Source organism: Lampetra fluviatilis, chromosome 11, assembly GCF_964198595.1.
Source record: "Lampetra fluviatilis chromosome 11, kcLamFluv1.1, whole genome shotgun sequence".
Lineage (NCBI taxonomy): Eukaryota > Metazoa > Chordata > Hyperoartia > Petromyzontiformes > Petromyzontidae > Lampetra > Lampetra fluviatilis.
This window is the reverse complement of record NC_136285.1, coordinates 15231080-15251413: the sequence shown is the minus strand read 5'-3', so window position 1 is coordinate 15251413 and position 20334 is coordinate 15231080. Positions and strand designations below refer to the sequence as shown.

The following is a 20334-nucleotide window of genomic DNA, read 5'->3' as shown; positions in this document are numbered from 1 at the left end:
TCGAAGTCTATGGGTCTCCACACAAGTCTGGCGCCACAGAGCCCCGGTGTCATCACTGTGGTTGGGAGGCCAAAACCCGGATTGGAGCCCAGGTTTCCCAGCGGAGCCGGCTCAGTGTCTCTGACCTCTGACCTCACCCGGCCACCCCTGAACACGAGCCTTTCAAACTTCACCACGACCCCTGACCACCCCGTCCCTTCAGAGGCCGGTGAGCGAGCAAGGGAACGAGAAAGCGAGAGTGAGCAGGAGAGCGTGGAATCCCGCGCTGGCACTCCTTTGTGCCACCGGACGCGGCGGCACGCTTGAGTGTGCAGCGTGAATACGGCTCCTCGTCTAACACAGGGTCACGTGCCCAAGGGCGCCCCTGGGGAGCTCGCTCGGTGGTGGTTGTTGTGGTGGTGGTGGTGGCGGTTGTGTTGGCTGCTGCGCGGAGGTTTGAGTCACAGCAGACATAAGGAGGTTGGGGGGGGGGGCGTGTTAGACAAATGTTAAACGGCTAAATAGAATGAATAATGACACGATCTGCTTGTGTCTGCCATGCACCCGTGACGGACAAAGACCGGGAAACAATGTGATTAGTTTCGTTGTCTTTCTCCCCAGCTTTTGTGTCGCGCGATTGGATGGAACGATGGGATGGAACGATGGGATGGAACGATGGGACGGAACGATAGGATGGAACGTCCATGCAGACCGCTCGCAGCGAGCGGCGCACCACCCTGAGCGGCGAGCCGCAGACCGTCCCGCCCGAGCGCGACCTCCGAAACCTCTCGCCCGTCCACGCGAGCGCTCGGCACCGCTCCGCTTCGTGCGAGCCGCAAAAGGAATTTCGCCAAATCGAGCTATGATGATGACTCACATCCACGATGGGGACGATGAGCTGAATGGACCTGACCTGGAGTTGAACTCTCAGCCTTCTGGAGCAGGAGTTCACACCTCAGACCGCGAGCCACCGTGTTGCTTGTGCCAACTCGAGATGAGTCTAAATCAACAAAGTTGTGGACGCAACCAGACTCCGAGTGACCCTCCACAGAACGGTTTCCTCCGACAGCCCCCATTGTGTGTGCGTGGCAGAGGGGTGGCGCAGCGGTTAACGCAGCGAGGCACAAACCGGGCCATGCCCGAGTTCTGTCAGAGCCCACGGCCAACATCAGTGGCGAGTCATTTCTGGACTCATCCTGGACTCAAGAATGGAGAAGTACAGTTTGGTCAAACAAACAACACCCATACTAACAAGGTGTGGGGAGACTTAGTCGAGCAGTGGATAGAGAAAGGCTGAGAATAATTAATTATATCATTATTATACCTGAGTTGAGTGACTTCAGAAGAAGAATATAAGTAGACGCCTATGAACTCTGAACGCACGGCCACAGAAACCCTTTGGTAACCGCACGAACAGAGATGTGTTCCCTGCCCCCAACACAGTGCCGGAATCTCACACACGATCAGGAGACGTACTCCGACCCCGCACGCCAAGAGAGAAATATTCAAAATATTGCGTCTTGCAACCGCAAACACAAAAGCAGCTTCGTCACCACCACCGCCACCTCCAGAGCCACCGCCAGAGCCGCCGCCCACCATCTCAGCTTCCACTCCCTCGCCTGCTCGAGCCGCCCTCGTTTACAATTCTTGCGTGAAGCGTGAAGGAATTGCAACAATCCAAGCGAGGCCGTGACTCGCACCGTGAGCCCACAGACCCATCATTTGGGTAACAATTCCATCACCACCACCATCGCCGTCATCGTCTTCAACCACCTCTCTGTTTCCTGCTCGTAACACTCGCCGCTCGGTACGGTGTCCGACGTTTCGCTACGCACGCTTCTTCAGATAATCGAATGGAGCTTTTTTCAGCTCCTGAAGAAGCGTCAATCGGGTGCAACGAAACATCGGACCTCACACCGTGCAACCCAGACACTAATCGGACGGCGATGCACGCGAGGGTATCATCGATCGTCATCATCGCCATCGCGCGTGACGGCCTATCCACTGCTCGATTTCAGTCCCTCGGCAACATCATCCCTCGGCCTCGTGGTGCCACGAGACATCTCGTTGCCGCGTGTCAGCTGATCTCACCTCTCCATCCCCACCTCCTTTGGCTGTCATTCCACGATGAGTCTCGTCCACCGGTCATCGTCCCTTCCGGCTATGACGCGTCCCGCACGAGCCCCGCTCACTTCGCTCCACACTGACGACAACAGCTCTGCGGTGTTTCTGTGCCCCGATCCGTGCGGTCTTCTCTCTGTCTCTCAGTGAATTCCACGCCGCTCTGTGCACAACCGATCTGTTCCAATCTGCATACATCCTAGCCGGTGTAGGGATCGGTATCATCTCGCCAAAGCTGCACTCGTTATACTGCGGTGGTGTCTACAAGGTACACCCACAAAAATATACAATAACACAGGATTAACACGGATAGGCAGAGCTTCTACTCGAGTTATAGTGCCTTATGCTAATGGTCTGAATGCTATGTTAGTCTATGGAAATGTTTATAAATATGTGGGTCTCTCTGTGATTCTGTCGCTCTCTATGCGAGTCTGCGGATCTCTGTGTGGGTCCATGAATCTCTGTATAAGCCTGTGGGTCTCTACGTGAGTCTGTGTCTGTTATGCCAGTGTAGCGGCGAGTTATAATTAATCCCTGGGTATACCACGACCACCACCACCACATATTGGAGGAAGGGCCTTTGCTATTGAGGCCCCCAGGGTCTGGAATGCAATTGCCAATAAACTGCAACTTGGATCACTACCTCTGAGATCTTCACTCAAAACTGCTCTAGAGGAGTTGTACACCCCTAGCTGCCACTGCTATTTAGTGGCCTAAAATCAAATGTTTCGCTCCGGATGATCGCTGCAAAGTATGACCTGTGTTTTGATTTAGTGCGCTGATATTAAAGGCGCATTGAAAAATGTTGATACTCCGACTGATGCTCCTGCTGTTGTGGAGTGACTCATGCAGCCAGCTATGGCTGCAGAGTTTGGTGGTACATGTTGTTTACGTCGTTTATTGTGAAAATTCGGTCACAGTTCCTATGACCACTGTTTCATTGCTTTTATGGCTTTATTTTGGTGATTTTCGAAAAGTTTTTTGGTTTGCCCATGTTTGTTTGTTGTAGTACTGAGTTAGACTGATGACCTTAATCTAAGTTGTCTTGTGGTTGTTGTTGTTGTTGTTTGACTTGCATCCCACTGGGATTTTTGCACACAGTGTTGGTGTACGGTGCTTTTTCTGCAATATTTTGCTGTCTTTTCTTGGATTTTCTGTTTGCACATAGTCACTTTAAGATGTTTTCTTGTTCATGTTTTTGTTTTATGTTTGTTGCGGTTGCACCCGATTCAAGAGCCGAATGGCTCACAGGGATATACCTAATAAATGAACTTGAACTTGAACCTCGCCCAGCCGCAAAGAGCACCATCGTCATGCTCGGTCATTCACCACACCACCGCATCACCCACCAACCCACCTGCTCACCCGCTCACTGACCCACTCACCTACTCGCCCACCCGCCCGCTCACCCGCTCTGCGGTGCTGCTCTCCGTAGTGAGAGTGGCCAGGGCCCTGGCACAAGGAATGGAATGGGGTCCTCCCCTATCAGATCCTCGCCCCTCTTGATAACTGGGTTCCTCCTGCCCGTGAGTTCTGGTGCAGTTACACCGCCTGTACACTCCATCGCCATGCCACTTTATTGACCCACAAACTCAAAGATACCTCTGGACGTGCACACGTAGAGGCATGTAGACTCACGTGAAGGACTAGACTCACATAGAGACCCAAGGACTTACATAGTGATCCACAGACTCATATAGAGACCCATAGACCTGTGTAGTCACTGTGACTCGTATGGAGACTCTCCGACACACGTAGACATCCAGTGGCCTGGCGTGGTTGGCATGGTTACTGGTATGAGGAATGAAATGGGGGGAGTCCCCCCGCACCCCCATCCAAATGTGGCCCCTCTCTTCATAGGCCCCGGTGCAGTTGCAGCGCCAGTGGACTCGCTCGCTCGCTCGCTACTCCACACGACGACGCGGGGGACTGGGGACATGGGGGAAGCTGGAACTCGGAAGATAATTTTTAGCGATGCTCATTAAGAGCGAGGAGTGTGGGGGGCGCGTGGGAGGTGCAGGGGGTGCAGGGGGTGGCGGGGCGGGGGGGCTGATTGAGACGCGTAGTCTCCCCGGACCCCCACCCTGTGGAGCAGATTTCCACGGTGCAGACGGACGATCTTGCATGCGTCTCTTTTGCAGAAGCACCCCCCGAGCCTCAGCCCGTAGACACGCGTTGTGCGCGAGTGTTTTCTCTCCAATTTGCCCGTAAACTTGAGGATAAGTTAAAATAATAAATAGGCAGATGCCGATAAGCAAACAAAGCCTGCAGGTTTTGCTTTGGTATTCATGATTTTTAAAAATACCCTCGTTCTTTATTTGTTTTTATCATTACCAATTTATTTATTTGTTTCTGCCACTGCCACCGCCGCTGTTGTTCTGATAACGGAGCGGAGAGCGACAGGCGTGGTCCCACCGAGCGAACCGCGAGCCTCCCGGGTGCGCTTTGAAGATGTGGCCAAAGATGAGCGGAGGAGATTAGACCGACTCCTTCGTCATCATCGGCGGTGGCATCAGCCGCGCTTCTACCTGCTGCTGGATGAAGGCCGAAATTCACCGTTACCACCCTCTAGAATCCTGCGGTGGATTTAATTGCCGCGCTTTTGGTGACCGTTTGATCGGTTGAACCGCTTTTCCCCGAGGGCTGGGTTCCGAGCAGCAACGCATCGTTCCGTGGCAACCCAACGGAGCCATCTTCACGCGAGCCATGAATGCTCCCAACCGTGGTCAGAGAGCGTGACAGAACGAAAGCACTCGGACCATCATCACTCCCTCCGGGGTACCTTGTGGGGAATAGAACAGTGGTTGTCCTCATGAATGTAGAATGTTCACCGCTGGCTCCAGCCTGTAAGGACGAGATGAGCTGCGATGCCTCAATGAAGCTTTGAGCAGCAGGAGGCCGCCCGGCGGGCAGCATGGCGCCCCAGCGACACTCGCGCCTCTGAGCAGAAAGCGTCTGGGTTCGATTCCTGACTCGGGCGCCTCTCTGCGTGGAGTCTGGATTCTCTGTCCCCGTTCTGCGTGGGTTTCCTCCGCGTTCTCCGGTTAGCACACAACGTAACCGCTATTGCATTGGCCAAAAACATCCCAGTGCTGAAGACCTCAAAATGAGATCGCACACCAAGCAGCAATCTTCCGCCCCCCTCCCCACTGTGAAAACTGGCCAAGACCCTCCTGAAAAGGAGTCTTGAGACTGGGTGCGGCTTCGCTGGGTAAACGAGCTTCTTGATGACGCTAATAATTAGCCGGGCTCGAGGTGGCACGGCTCGTTCGGCGTGACTGGAGGGGGCAGCTCGTCGGCCGTGACCTTGGCGGTGGGCCACGTGGTGCAGGTGCACCCCACGCACCTCCCCACCCCCCACCCAGGGAGCCCCCGAGAGAGCGACGCGCAAATCACGGGCGCCGTGAAGGAGACGGCGGCCGTGACGATCGGCATAAGCGGCTTTTTTTTCGGTGGTGGTGGTGGGAGGAGGGGGGGGTAGAAGAGGGGCTGCACTGATGGTGGAGCCGTGGGGAATGGGGGTGGGGCAGGCCGTGAAGAACCGTGGTGACGTGGTGGCAGTACAGCATGTAGGTTGCTGAGCTATCGTGCCTGGGTGGACGCTTGAGTGTTACCGTCTCGTGTACTCAGTTATGTTAGGGGGCGGTCAGGGCCAGGTCGGACATCGCTCGCTGCTGACATTAGCTGTGGCCAGGAATTGATATCGGTGCTCTCACCATTGTGCCACCGCTCAACCCGAAATCAAAGGCGTGATCATTGTAACAATCAGCCAGCAGCAATCCCGGCAGGCCTCCGCTAGGCCTCGGTGAGGCCCCGTAAAACTTTCCAGTTGGCCGCAGCGCCAGAAGCTAACAAGGCCTCCCCGTACCGATGTGAATGAACGGCGGCGGAAATGAAAAGCCGATTGTTTTATAATCCGGTGATGTCACGCCGAGAAAGAGAGTGCGGGGCACATAAGGCCGAAGGGAGATAAGGAGCACAATTCTTTTTTTCTGCAGAACGGAATTTCGTTGAGAAAAATGATGAGCCTAGCGCGAATAAATAAAAACAACGACAATTATGAAAACATAGTCAGGAAGATAAGGGCAGCCGCAGTGAGAATAGAGCCATCTCTCTCAGGACTTGTAAACCCAACTACTGTGGGAATACTATAAATTAATAATCTACAAGCGCCGGGACGTGCACACATGCAAATTCTCCCAAATTCACCTCCAGAGACGAATATAATGGCATACAAACACACGCATATTTATTTATACACGTACACGCACACACATACGTGTGCATACCACCACGGGCATCCCTTTCACTTCTACAGACACGCGCACACACAAAACTAAACGCACACACACATACATACAAACCCCTCTAGAGACGAGACAAAGATCCCCGCTTAGCCTGAACACACGAGGAGGAGGGAGGTGGTGTGGCCAGGATCACGCCCGGTGAACCTTTTCTCCACAAGTACTCATGTCTACAAGTACCCATGTCTACAAGTACTCATGTCTACAAGTACTCATTTAAACCTTTTATGACTGCAGGAATTCATATTCTTCGGGTCTTTCGGTAAAGCCACGTAGATAGAAAAATAATAAAAATATCATGACGTTTCAATCGCAACGCAAGCAATCGTCATCATGTGAAAAAAATTATAGCAATCGTCATCAGGTGAAAACATTAAAACAAATTTCACCTGATGACGATTGCTTTGCGTTGCGATCGAAATGTCGTAATATTTTTCTTAATTTTTTCTATCTACGTGGCTTTACCGAAAGACCCAAAGAAGATGAATTTAAGGCCGAGTTGAAGTTCGGATAATTCGTCACTGATGTTGGGCCATGAGCGGCAATCGAACTCGGGTCGCTGGGTTCGTGGCGGAGCGCGCTAACCGCGACGCCGCCGCATATTTACCTACGCCATCGCCTGCACGTTACACGCTGCACCTGAAACATCCACACCCGCGGAACGGTCGAGCCAATTATCCCGTGAACAGCCATGGGAGCACGACGGGTCGCGGGGTGGGGGCCATGTTAGGGGCCTGGGCTGGGCGTCGCCGCCTCCTCGCCCCCCACCCCGGCGTCGCGTCTGCCGCGGTGGAGCGCTCGCCGAAGGTCGCTAATGATCGCGCGCCACGACGGCACGAGACAAGCGGGACAAAACGAGACGCGATGGGGGGGGGGGGGCTCGCGATGACGGAGCGGGGGGGGAGTGGGGTTTGGGGGGCAGGGGGTGGCGTGGGGTGCGCGGTGACGAATCAGATGCAATCTGGCAGTTGAAAGGGAATTGGCCAAGGAGCCCAGAGGAAGAGCCCTCAAGAGAATCAGAGCGGCTGGATACATGAAGTATAGCAGCATTCCTCTTACCGGGGGGCAGCGACGGAGCGGTGGTTTCATGAATAAAAATAAAATTATAAATGTCTCGTAACAATAGAGTGCAAGTTGGGCACTAACAGCGCCCGTGGTGGTGGTGGTGGTGGTGGCAGACCCTTTGTTCGTTTCTCCCGCTCACAGAGATCACCGCAGCAAGGACAACCAGACGGGCCAATCCACAGAGACGACAAACAATAGCCACGTGACGAGCGATGGGGTGACGGCCTACGCACGTGAGCGTGCCTCGGGCCGAGTGACTACAATGAGCGAATGTTACGCGCACCGCTTGACCCCTCCTCACAAGCCACCGCTTAGAGAGATGGCGGCATGCGGTCGCAAGGCGGAACGCGCGACCCATGGGCACAACGGGGGGTCTCGTGCGGAGCCCGGAGCGGACGTCTCGCTCGACGGTGCCACCACCCGAGGAGGTGGCGTCGCTTTGGTGGTGGGGGGTTCCAATGTCTCCGCGTGGCCAATACATTCGACTCGGAGGCCACGTCGCGCCCCCCCGCCCATCAAATACGGGCTCCGCGCGGGGATGGCGAGCGCGGGGACGAGAGGGGCGGCGCTGTCCGGTTGACGCCATTGATGTCGCGGGGGTGGAGGGGACGAGAAGGAGAAGAGGTGGCGGCCGTGCGGATCGCGGGGTGGGGAGGAGCGGAGAAAGGGAGAGGAAAGGCCGGGGGGCTCTCACCTGGCCCTCGGAGAGCACGTAGATGAAGCGCTCGTCCACAGCGAAGGCCATGTCCCGCAGCACCAGGCTGCCCGGCACCACGGGCACCACCTCGTACTGGCGCGCTCCCTCAGGACGCCCATCCACGCGCAGCTGCGCACGCAGCACAAAGAGATCGCAGCGTCAGCCTCGTCCAACTCGACGGCGGGGGGCACGGCGGGGGGCACGGCGGGGGGCACGGCGGGGGGCACGGCGGGGGGCACGGCGGGGGGCACGGCGGGGGGCACGGCGGGGGGCACGGTGGGGGGCACAGTGGGGGGCACAGTGGGGGGCATAGTGGGGGGCACGGCGGGGGGCACAGTGGGGGGCACGGCGGGGGGCACAGTGGGGGGCACGGCGGGGGGCACGGCAGGGGGCACGGCGGGATGGCACACACGCCCCGCGCTCTCGGGTGCCGTGATTAAACCCAGTTTCGGAGCACGGGAACAAAGGCCCACAAAGTCAAGCAGTCACGAACGGCACGATAGACGTTGTAATGGACTAGGAGTGCAACACGTTTCGTGAGTTGAGCCAAGTTATTGTTGTTGTTATTGTTGTTGTAAGAGATTTGGGAAAGAAATGACGATGGGAGGAGTTAGTTCCACGGTGGAGCAGTGTGAGGGAAGAAGCAGAAAGAGGGGCGGTGTGGCCTGCAGTGTGGCGAGTGAGTGCGTGAGTGAGTGAGTGGGTGGGTGAGTGGGTGAGTGAGTGGGTGAGTGCATGAATGAGTGGGTGAGTGAGTGGGTGAGTGAGTGGGTGAGTGAGTGCGCGAGTGAGTGGGTGAGTGAGTGGGTGAATGCGTGAGTGGGTGAGCGAGTGAGTGAGTGTGTGAGTGAGTGGGTGAGTGAGTGAGTGGGTGAGTGCGTGAGTGGGTGAGTGGGTGAGTGAGTGAGTGCATGAGCGAGTGGTTGAGTGATTGGGTGAGTACGTGAGTGAGTGGGTGGGTGAGTGAGTGGGTGAGTGCGTGAGTGAGTGGGTGAATGAGTGGGTGAGTGAGTGAGTGAGTGGATGAGTGAGTTGTGACCTGCAGTTTGGTGGTGGGTGAACAAAGCGTGAGGGATGAGACGAAACAGTCAGTGTCTGGTCAACCAAGTCCTCCACTCGGGTGAATGAATCAATGAGTAAAGTTTGTGGGAACAGTAACCATGGTAGTAGTAGCAGGAGCTATAGAATAGTGATATAGAAGAGTGATACTGGTGTATGGGGTAACTGGGTTGAATCGGTGAGTGCTGGACCATTAATCATCCCGACTGATTCACTCTGAATTCTATCCGGTGCAGTGAAGTCGGCCTCGGGTGCTCCAGCCCAGACACAGCAGCAGCACCACTGGCGTCGATGAGGTCGCTAATAAAAATCTCACAAGCAGTTCTGTGACGTCTGCTTCCACGTGCCATTCTCTAACACTGCGCTATGCACGGCCAACAGCGGTGGTGAGGTGCTATCGGAACCGGTGCTGGCCTCCGCCAACCCGCACACACTGACCAGTGTGGCGAAGTATGGCTCAACAGCCCTCACGACCGCCACAACACGAGGAGGCCTTCATCCCGCGGCGAGCGGACTAACAAGAAACCGCAAGGGGTGTTTACCATTATTTAATTATTAATACGTTGCGCCACCTGTGAATTTGCGTAAAAAGACGAAGCGAGCAATCCGGTTCAGAGTTTGTTGACATAACTGCCGCCGGCTTCTGGCGTCGCGCCGTGCGTGCGGACGAGAAGAAGGGGAAGTGCGAGGGGGCTCGCGGCGAAGCGGTGAGGCGAGCCGGTGAGGCGAGCCCGTGAGGCGTGCCGGTGAGGCGAGCCGGTGAAGCGAGCCGGTGAGGCGTGCCGGTGAGGCGTGCCGGTGAGGCGAGCCGGTGAGGCGTGCCGGTGAGGCGAGCCGGTGAAGCGAGCCGGTGAGGCGTGCCGGTGAGGCGTGCCGGTGAGGCGTGCCGGTGAGGCGAGCCGGTGAGGCGTGCCGGTGAGGCGTGCCGGTGAGGCGAGCATCGCCGAAGCAACATCACCAAGGCAGGCGGCAAACATCGCAGCTGCTGCCTCCATCCTGGAGCAACACGTGCGCGCTTCCCGTTACACAATTTCGCTTTTGTTCACGGCGTGCAAGGCGCGCGCGCGTCTATACCTCTATCAAATCAGTTAATTACCAAAATGCCAGTTCAGTAGCAAAATAAAAAACCCAAATGGATTGTGATGTCTGTTACGGTCGCACCCTCCCCCGGCAGGAGGGGCGGGAGCGACGTTCATCCCCCAACGAGAGTCGTGCCACCCAAGCCCCACCCCCACCCCGCACCCCCATAGCCCCCCACGCACGCCGGAACAACCACGTGGCTCCCCCGCTGGTGCGGGCGGATCGCGTGTTTATTGTCAAGTTGTTCTCTATTTTATTCCAGTCACGGGGGATGGAGAATTGTCCAATCGGGGCACTCGGAGTAAGCGGCGCGGTGCCCCTGTGTTCGACAAGGGCCCGTGGAAGCGGATATCACAGAGCTGCTTCCCAGATCCAAAACTAGGCGCGCTGCAATCTCCTGCTAACGCAGCGCAACGGAGATGGCCGTCGCATGACGGTCAAACTGGTGATTTTAATTCTCCGAGCTGGACTTTATCCAATTTTAGTGCAGAAGCAAATTAAATTTCACGGGTTTGTTGTTGTATTGTACGCATTCATTGGTAACTGAACTGAGACCATGAACTCGCAATACTGTGAATACTGTACCCGCTTTAAAACCATTGCTGTGCGGTTGGGTGGCTGCAACCCAGACACGAACCCAGGTCCCCCATGGGTGCCGGTTCAGCGTCTTTGACCTCCGAGCCACCCGGCCTCCCCCGACTCAAGTCTCCTCTCGTGAGAGCTTCCCCGGGCGCTGACAGCCGACCTTTTTATGTGAGGCTTAATAAACTAATTTCTCGGAACAAATCTCAGCCCGGGGACAACTGAACGTGCTGGCTCGCCATTTGACTCCGTGGCAATTGACGCAGTCATCCGAGCTCTCACAGAACCAAGGGCGAAATTAAAGATTTATCTAACAATAACAAAAGCCGCTTTCAAAAATGAAACCGCTATCGTAATTGCGATCTATTTATCTCTATAAAATTCAAAACGATGAACGCGCGATTGTAATTTCTGTGAACTCGTGTCGCCACCTCCGTTGCGACACGGGAGGAGGAGGAAGAGAAGGAGGGGGTCTCACAGAACGGGACGAGAGCCGTGGCGGCGGTGGCAGTGGCGGTGCTGGTGATGGTGTAGATTGCATCGTGTTGAGCGGTGCCCTTTATCGCCATCGTCATCACTGCTACATCACTACTTCCCAACCTGCAAAGCACGCGACCTTTAATGCCGGCCGGGTCAACTGCCCCTCCCCACGACTGTGGGCACAGGTGTGAGTGGGTGGGCACCGCGAGTTGTGCGTACATCCATCCATCCATTGCGCGTGTGACCCACGACGCCCACGACGCCCACATCCCGCGCGGCCCCCGTGTCCGCCACAGCCCATCCTGCGTCACCCCGCTTCAGAGCCTCCGCGGCAGGGGAGGAGCCGTCCTACTATTTGTGTCGCAATTAGGGCGATTATTATTCTTGTTGTTGTTGTTGCTGCTACCGCTGCTGCTGTTTGGTGACGGAGGGTTTCCTGCCCAGAGCGGTGAGCGCACGGTCGGTATTTATAGCGCATCAACAAACACGACGCTCCCAGGATGCACTGCGCCGGGGATGGATTTAAACGGCGAGGTGTCCCCTCGTGGTGCGCTGCCCGTTGACAGCGCGGCCGGTGGTCATAGCCCCTCAAGCCGGTGGTGGAAATTCCACATTCCCGTGGTGGGTGCCAGTCATTCCGGAGAATTACCCAATTGCTGTCTTCTCACTAAGTGGTACTTATTTTAGATAGTTCGCAAAAGATGATGTTGGATCAGTAACCAACTACCGGTAATTTAATTGGCGAGATTTTGATTGCGAGTCAAGCGCTGTGATCACAGCAAGAGCAACCCAGAGCTTACACCGGAGCAATGATAGGCACGATGATGGAGACGACGATGGATTGATATGGTAGACGAGGGGGGTGGCAGCCGACATGGGCACTGCACAACAATAACGCGATAAGGCCAATGGTGACACTTGTGCGAAATTCACATCTACACACACACACACGTGCACCTTTCATACACACACGTGCACCTTTCATACACGCACGCACGCGCACGCGACCCCACAACTGGTCCGCATTAGACCCCCACCGCCCCCCCTCCCCCACTAAAGCGATCCCTCTGGGAAGAGGATCGCTTTCGTTCCCCTTCTCCGCCGACAGCTCCTCCCCGGGGGCCCGGTGTCGCGCGCGCGCCTCGTTTCCCGCGGCACGGCTCGGCGCGCCGTCCATCACGGCGGCACCGGGAGGCGAGCGCCGCTCCGACGCCCGGGCGCCATCATCGTCATCGTCGTCACCGCGCCGAGCTCGGCGGAGCGTGGGAAGAAGGGGGGAGAGCGCCCGGCCTCGCCAGCTCGCGATGGCTGGCACCGCGACACCGCCGGGAGGGATTTCACTTCAGTGTCACCGGAGGTGGCGGCACGTGGCTCGTAGCCGCAGGCCACAGTTTTACTGGACGGGGTGTGCCGGGTGCAGACACGCGGGGCTGTGTGGGTACGTCAGGCTCTGTCATGTGGGTACGTGAGGCTCCGTTATGTGGGTACGTGAGGTTCCGTCATGTGGGTACGTGAGACTCCGTCATGTGGGTACGTGAGGCTCCATCATGTGGGTATGTGAGGCTCCGTTATGTGGGTACGTGAGACTCCGTCATGTGGGTACGTGAGGCTCCATCATGTGGGTACGTGAGGCTCCGTTATGTGGGTACGTGAGGCTCCGTCATGTGGGTACGTGAGGCTCCGTTATGTGGGTACGTGAGGCTCCGTTATGTGGGTACGTGAGGCTCCGTTATGTGGGTACGTGAGGCTCCGTTATGTGGGTACGTGAGGCTCCGTCATGTGGGTACGTGAGGCTCCGTTATGTGGGTACGTGAGGCTCCGTTATGTGGGTACGTGAGACTCCGTCATGTGGGTACGTGAGGCTCCGTCATGTGGGTACGTGAGGCTCCGTCATGTGGGTACGTGAGGCTCCGTCATGTGGGTACGTCAGGCTCTGTCATGTGGGTACGTGAGGCTCCGTTATGTGGGTACGTGAGGCTCCGTCATGTGGGTACGTGAGGCTCCGTCATGTGGGCACGTGAGGCTTTGTCATGTGGGTACATGAGGCTCCGTTATGTGGGTACGTGAGGCTCACTGGCACCACGAACACACGCGCACACACACACAGTAACACAACACACTCAATACACACTTCTACCACAAACACACACACACAGTAATACCACACACTCAATACACACTTCTACCACAAACACACACGCACACACACACAGTAACACCACACACTCAATACACACTTCTACCACAAACACACACACACAGTAACACCACACACTCAATACACACTTCTACCACAAACACACACACACAGTAACACCACACACTCAATACACACTTCTACCACAAACACACACGCACACACACACAGTAACACCACACACTCAATACACACTTCTACCACAAACACACACACACAGTAACACCACACACTCAATACACACTTCTACCACAAACACACACACACAGTAACACCACACACTCAATACACACTTCTACCACAAACACACACGCACACACACACAGTAACACCACACACTCAATACACACTTCTACCACAAACACACACGCACACACACACAGTAACACCACATGCTCAATACACACTGGCACCACAAACACACACGCATTCCCACACACACAGTCACGACACAAAATAACATCAACACGCACAGATAAATGCACTCACGCATACAAATGACAAAGATCCCCCAATATTGCCTTGAACAGAGTGTTGGTGCAAGTGCTCTGAGCACCGGTTGTGGCGAGCACCGGTTGTGGCGGGCACGGCACACGAGAGCGTGGGTTGCCAACACAACGCCCATCCGCCTTTGTCTCCCCATTGCTGATGTTCACACGCCACGACACACGTGCGCACACACTCCCAAAGGGGATCTCTGCTAATTCGGTAAAACAATCAAATTTGTTTTGCGTGCAAGATAATTGACGTGACAACGTTACCGTGCAGACGCAGCCTGCCTCGCTATTTACATGCAATGGAATTTGCTCGCCCGCTCGTTACCGGTAATAGCATTACCGCCATCATCATCATCATCGTCGCATTTACATGCGCGGGACAAATGCCATTGCCGCTCCATCTCCCTGCCCGCGGCCGCGCCTCCCCGTGCGGCTCTCGCCTCATCAGCGGGCCCCGTCCGACCGCCGCGCGAAGACGCCGCCACAGCGATGGTGATGGTGTTGAGATGATTTGGCAGCGGCGGCTCCAGTGAGTGATCGAATTAATTAATGAACGCGGCAAAACAAACAGACGGAACGACGCGACGGGGCGCAAGCGACTCTATTAGGGGCGCCCTGCAGGACACCACGTGGGGAGGAGGGATTGGGGAGACTGCTCCGATCATCTGCTCGACAATTAGCGAGGATGAGCGGCGCGGTTTGAGAAGAATGCGAGCTGAATGGCGGCGGGCGAGGCGACGCTGCCACTGTGTTCGCCCTGAGATGAGATCACCGCAGTTGGTAATCATCATCAGCAGCAGCAGCAGCCAAGTTCGATCCACTGTTGAATAAAAGTCTCCACCCCCCAAGCTATTTCGAGCGATCCTACGATGTAACGATCCATCCAGTCTAGCGCCTCAGATTCGCCGAATTCACCGCTCCGTCTCCCGGGTGCGTGGATCCGACTCGGTGATGAGTCTCAGCCCCCGGCCATCGCCCCCCTACCGCTCCCGAGACCCCACCACGTGGGCCACGCTCCAGGCGACCCAGGGTCACGGCTCGGCCACTTGCTACGCGGAGACGTCGTGGATTCAGTGTCCATCTCCGGACAAGAGCCTCTTGAGACAAAGACAACAACAACAACCACCACCACCCAGTCTATTTCACAAGAGAGCCGCGAGTTGAATGTCCACCTCGGCAGCTTGCGGCGACGCAACGGGGGAGGGGAGGGGGGCGAGGAGGGGAGGGGGGCGAGGAGGGGAGGGGAGGGGGGCGAGGAAGGGAGGGGAGGGGGGCGAGGAGGTGGCAGCACCTCGAGGGGGGGGGGGGAGACGCCCCGGGGCCTCGGCCACCACCCGGGCACAGAGAGTCCTTGGCGGACGCGACGCAAACTTTAACCACTTCCTTTGTTGTCGTTTCTCTCTCTCGTTGTGCTCCTCTCTCCCCCTATCTCTCTCTCTCTCTTTGTATCTCTTGTTCCTATTTGCAAAGCATGTTTGTTTTTCATAATTGAAGCCACTTCTTTAGCAGTCCCTTCTTTTCACTTTTAGTCACAGTCTGATACATCCTCAAAGCAACTGGGTTATTAATGTATTTGTAGTTATTTAATTCCCCCCACCCCCCTCGATACCCCCGGTACAAATGTCCCCGGATTTCATGGCATCTCGCCGAAGGCTCGGAGCAATCCCGTGGATTCAGTTTGCGTGGATAAAAAACAAACACGATCAAATAAAACACAATCAGGTATAGAGATCTCACTGAGACGTGTCCCTGCTCACTGCTAGAGCTGGGAGGTGGCACGCAACTAGAATCCGCAGCCCGTAGCGAACGGAAGCACACTGGTGGTGGTGTGCTGGGTGAAGCCGTAGACACAGGATGGCCTGCCAACTCGGAGCAACTCCTGCGTGCGGACAGCGAACACGCGGGGCGAGGCGGCATCGCCCGCCCGACTGATGACAAACCACGGCGGGGGCCGGGGGTGGCGCGCGCCTCTCCCCGCCGCCCTCTGCCTCCTGACACCCCCGGGGGTCAAGACACCAAACCCCGGGCGACCTCCATCCGCCCCGCCGCGTGGCGGTACCGACCCGAACCTCTCCTCGCGGAGCGACTCAGACAGACACAGACCCCCCGTGATGCCTCGACAGACTGCAGGGGGCGAGTGTTGTTAGCACCGCGCGCGGCCGCCTTTGTATCCCTAGTGCTGACGTTCATACTAGTCGACCTAGTTACTGGTCGCGAGCGGGAATCGAACTCGGATGACCAGGTTCGTTGCCCAGCACACACGCGCACACGTCCGCACGCAGCCCCGATGCTCCTGAAGCTCTGCAATAGCGAGACGGCAGCCGCCTCCACCACCACCACGACCACCGCCACCACCACGACCACCGCCACCGTGGTTGTTGCCAACACCGTTGATACCATCACCACCGCATCACCACCACTCTCATCATCATCATCATCCTGACAATCGCCATCACAACCACCACCGCTACTGGCACTGTCATTGCCATCACCACTGCCAGGGACAATCACCAACACCACCAACACCACAACCCCGCTGAGACGACCAACATTGCCTCCCTGCCACGAGCACCACCGCCTTTACCACAACCACCACAGGCATCGCCTCTGCTACCATCAACAGCGCTAGCATCACCACCACTGTTACAACAACCACCACCATAAAACCACTACCACCACCACTTAATCTGAACAGAGCAAATGCCGCAGGTCGAGGAATGAGCTGGGGAAGAGGCCGTTAGGGGCAGATTTACTGCGGGCCTGACCCGAGCAACGCGGGCGAGCGCGGCGCGGAGAGCGCGGGGGGGGGCCAAAACGGCTCCCAGGAATCACTCCACGGGGGTTCGGGGGAGTAGGGGGAGGGTGTAGTGGAGAGTGCCGGATGGGCAATTCAAGTACTCAGGCCATTCACAGGGGCTCGCCCGCGGTCACGGAGTTACGGGGGTCACGCTGGAGGTGAGGGAGGGCGAGGGGTGGTCGGGGACAGGGAGGCGAGGTGGGGCGGAACGCGCCGCCTCGGGCGACGACGACGACGACGACGCCGTCGCCAGGGTGGCACGGGCTGCCCGGCGGAGCCAGAGTCCATCTCTCCCTCTGCCCCCACGTCCACGGGGAGACCACATTCTCCGCCAATCGCCGTGTCCACCACACCCTCGGGGGCCATGCGGCACCGCTACGGCCCCCCACAGTCCCTGTGGCGGAGAGCGCTCGACTTGGTCTAAAATCTCGCAGCGTGGACATTCCACGTTCCTATGGAAGGGACAATTAAAGGTCTCCCATGTAAGATGGACTGCTGTCTCGACGGGCTCTCACGCGGTTTTAAAGATGTCTGTGTGTGTGTGTGCCTCGCGTCTGCTGTTCGTGTTACCGAGAGCGTGAATCATGCGCTGGCCCAGGGAAGCGCAAGTGAGTCTCAAGACTCTTTGTCAGGAGGGTCCTGCTACATTGGGGATGTTTGGCCGATTACATTCGCAATGGGAGTTTGCCGGTGTGGGAGGAAATTGGAGAACCCGGGGAAAATCTAGCACAGATAAGAGAAGGCAACACACTGAGCTAAGCACACATAGACTAATGAATCCACTGCTGTGCTTTCATCCCGTGGACGGCTCACAAATACCATCAATCATTAATCCTGGTGGCGCGCCAGGACGGCTGAGCGGCTCCGAGCAGAGGGTCACAGTTCAAGTCCTGGGTGGGGAGGGGGGTGGCTCAGCCAATCGTCCCTCCGGGGATGAAGGCATCCGCACAATAAGTCCTCGTTTAACGCGGGAGCAGTCGACGCGTCCCTGCAGAGTGCCGCGTTAAGCGAAAACAAGTTCACCAACAATAGCGGAGCGACAACGTTCGGCGAGGATAGGATGTTCGTACTCGGCACACACAGAGCGATGGCGGCACAAAGTCGTCAGCTGCTCCATGTGCGCGGTCCGCACTCTGCGGTGCTCCCGAACGGAAGAACCGCGTCATAGCCAGCGCGCGTTATGGCGTGAGCACCGCGCGTTAAGCGAGGGCTTACCGCACACGTGCAGTGCAACTACGTGGCGAAGTCAACAATTGGTCGGCGGCCTTCATAGGTGGCCGCTAACAGCACCGGCCACGGAGTCTGTTCGAGGCTAAATTGGGGGTCTTTGTCTCTTTCACTTCCAGAGGCGCGCGCTCACAAGTGGGGCGTGCGCCACGCAAACAAAAGGGGGAGACGCCGTCAATGACGGCTCGCGTGTGTGTGTTGTAAGTGTATCTGTGTGTGTGTGTTGTAAGTGTGTCTGTGTGTGTGTGTGTGTTGTAAGTGTGTCTGTGTGTGTGTGTGTTGTAAGTGTGTCTGTGTGTGTGTGTGTTGTAAGTGTGTCTGTGTGTGTGTTGTAAGTGTATCTGTGTGTGTGTGTTGTAAGTGTGTCTGTGTGTGTGTGTGTTGTAAGTGTATGTGTGTGTTGTGTGTCTGTGTGTGTGTTGTAAGTGTATCTGTGTGTGTGTGTGTGTGTAAGTGTGTCTGTGTGTGTGTGTGTTGTAAGTGTATCTGTGTGTGTGTGTGTGTTGTACACACACACAGTGGGGAGCGGTAGTGTAGCGGTTAGCGCGCTGCGCTATGAACCTGGCGACCCGGGTTCGATTCCCGCTCACGGCTAACACCAGTGACGATTATCTGAACCGGTCCTGGGCCTCCCCTAGGTCGACTCAGCCTTAAATGAGTACCTGGTGCGGTGTGTAAACATCGCCACTGGGGAGACAAAGGCGGTCGGGCGTGGTGCTGGCCACCCACCCCCTCGTGTACCGTTCCGGCCTTCATAGGTGCTCGCTAACAGCACTTGCCCCTACAGTCTGTTAAGGCTATACGGGGGATCTTTGTTGTAAGTGTATCTGTGTGTGTGTGTGTTGTGTGTCTGTGTGTGTGTGTTGTAAGTGTATCTGTGGCGGTCGGCCCTTGGGAACTGGCCACGCACAGACGCACATGCACAGAGCCGCGGACATACACGGACTTACAAGACAAAGTCAAGACAACGATCCCCGTGTAGCCTTAACGGACTTTTGGGGCAAGTGCTGTTAGCCAGCAGCTATGAAGGCTGGTACGGAACACGAGGGGGGTGGCCAGCACCACGCCCGGCCGCCTTTGTCTCCCCCAACGACGATAACACACTGACACACACACAGCCACACAGCCACACACACAGACACACACACAGACACACACACAGACACACACACAGACACACACACAGACGCACACACAGCCACACACACAGCCACACACACAGCCACACACACAGACACACACAGCCACACACACAGGCACACAGACACACACACAGACACACACACAGCCACACACACAGACACACACACAGACACACACACAGCCACACACACAGCCACACACACAGGCACACACACAGACACACACACACAGACACACACAGACGCACACACAGACGCACACGCGGCGGAGTCGCCCGCAGCGCGCACGTGACGAGGCGCGAGTGACTGCGACAGCTGCCGCGAGAGTCACGTGACTCGCAAACTTCCCCACTCCGCAGACTCTCTGACGACGACGTCGTTATTGTTGTTTTTATTGTTTTTATTGGTTTTATTGTTATTGTTTTTATTGGTTGTATTGTTTTCATTGTTATTGTTTTCATTGTTGTTTTTATTGTTGTTTTCTCGTCGTTATTTCCGCAGTAAACGCGCGGGGAGTATCTGCCTCGACTCCAGGGGACGACGCGACCCTGGTTCCCGACGCGACCCTGGTTCCCGACGCGACCCTGGTTCCCGACGCGACCCTGGTTCCCGACGCGACCCTGGTTCCCGACGCGACCCTGGTTCCCGACGCGACCCTGGCTCCCGACGCGACCCTGGCTCCCGACACAGGAAGGGGCGAGTCGGCTTCGACAGCGCTCGAGAATTAAAAAGCCTAAAAAGCAACAACGATGATTTATCCTTCCCCTACCCCCACCTCCGGCAAATGAAAATGAACAAGAATTAATATATTTTCCGAAAGCAATTAGTGCGACTGCATTCTGACATTGGTGATGGGGGGGAGAGCGTGGAGAGAATGCGGTGGTGAGAGCTCGAGAGAGAGAGTCGGTGAGTTGAGAGCGCGCCTCGGGGAGACTCGGAGAGAGGAGGGGAGAGTGGGGGGAGAGAGAGGGGGGGGGAGAGTGCGAGAGGAGGGGAGAGAGAGGCGAGAGATGAGAGGAGAGTGCGAGAGAGGAGGGGAGAGAGAGGGGGAGAGAGGGAGAGAGTGCGAGAGCGTGTGTGCGTGCAAAAGATGAAAGGCGAGCGAAA

The 20334-nt window shown here is 56.5% G+C and overlaps 1 protein-coding gene across 1 annotated transcript in view; it reads right to left on the bottom strand.

Moving 5' to 3' along the window:
• Nucleotides 1–20334, bottom strand: part of LOC144934881 (plexin-A1-like) — a 133856-nt gene that overhangs the window by 75627 nt on the left and 37895 nt on the right. The window contains exon 4 of the mRNA XM_078861137.1: nt 8164–8295. Coding sequence (XP_078717263.1) covers nt 8164–8295 — 132 coding nt within the window. The remainder of the gene's footprint in view (nt 1–8163; nt 8296–20334) is intronic.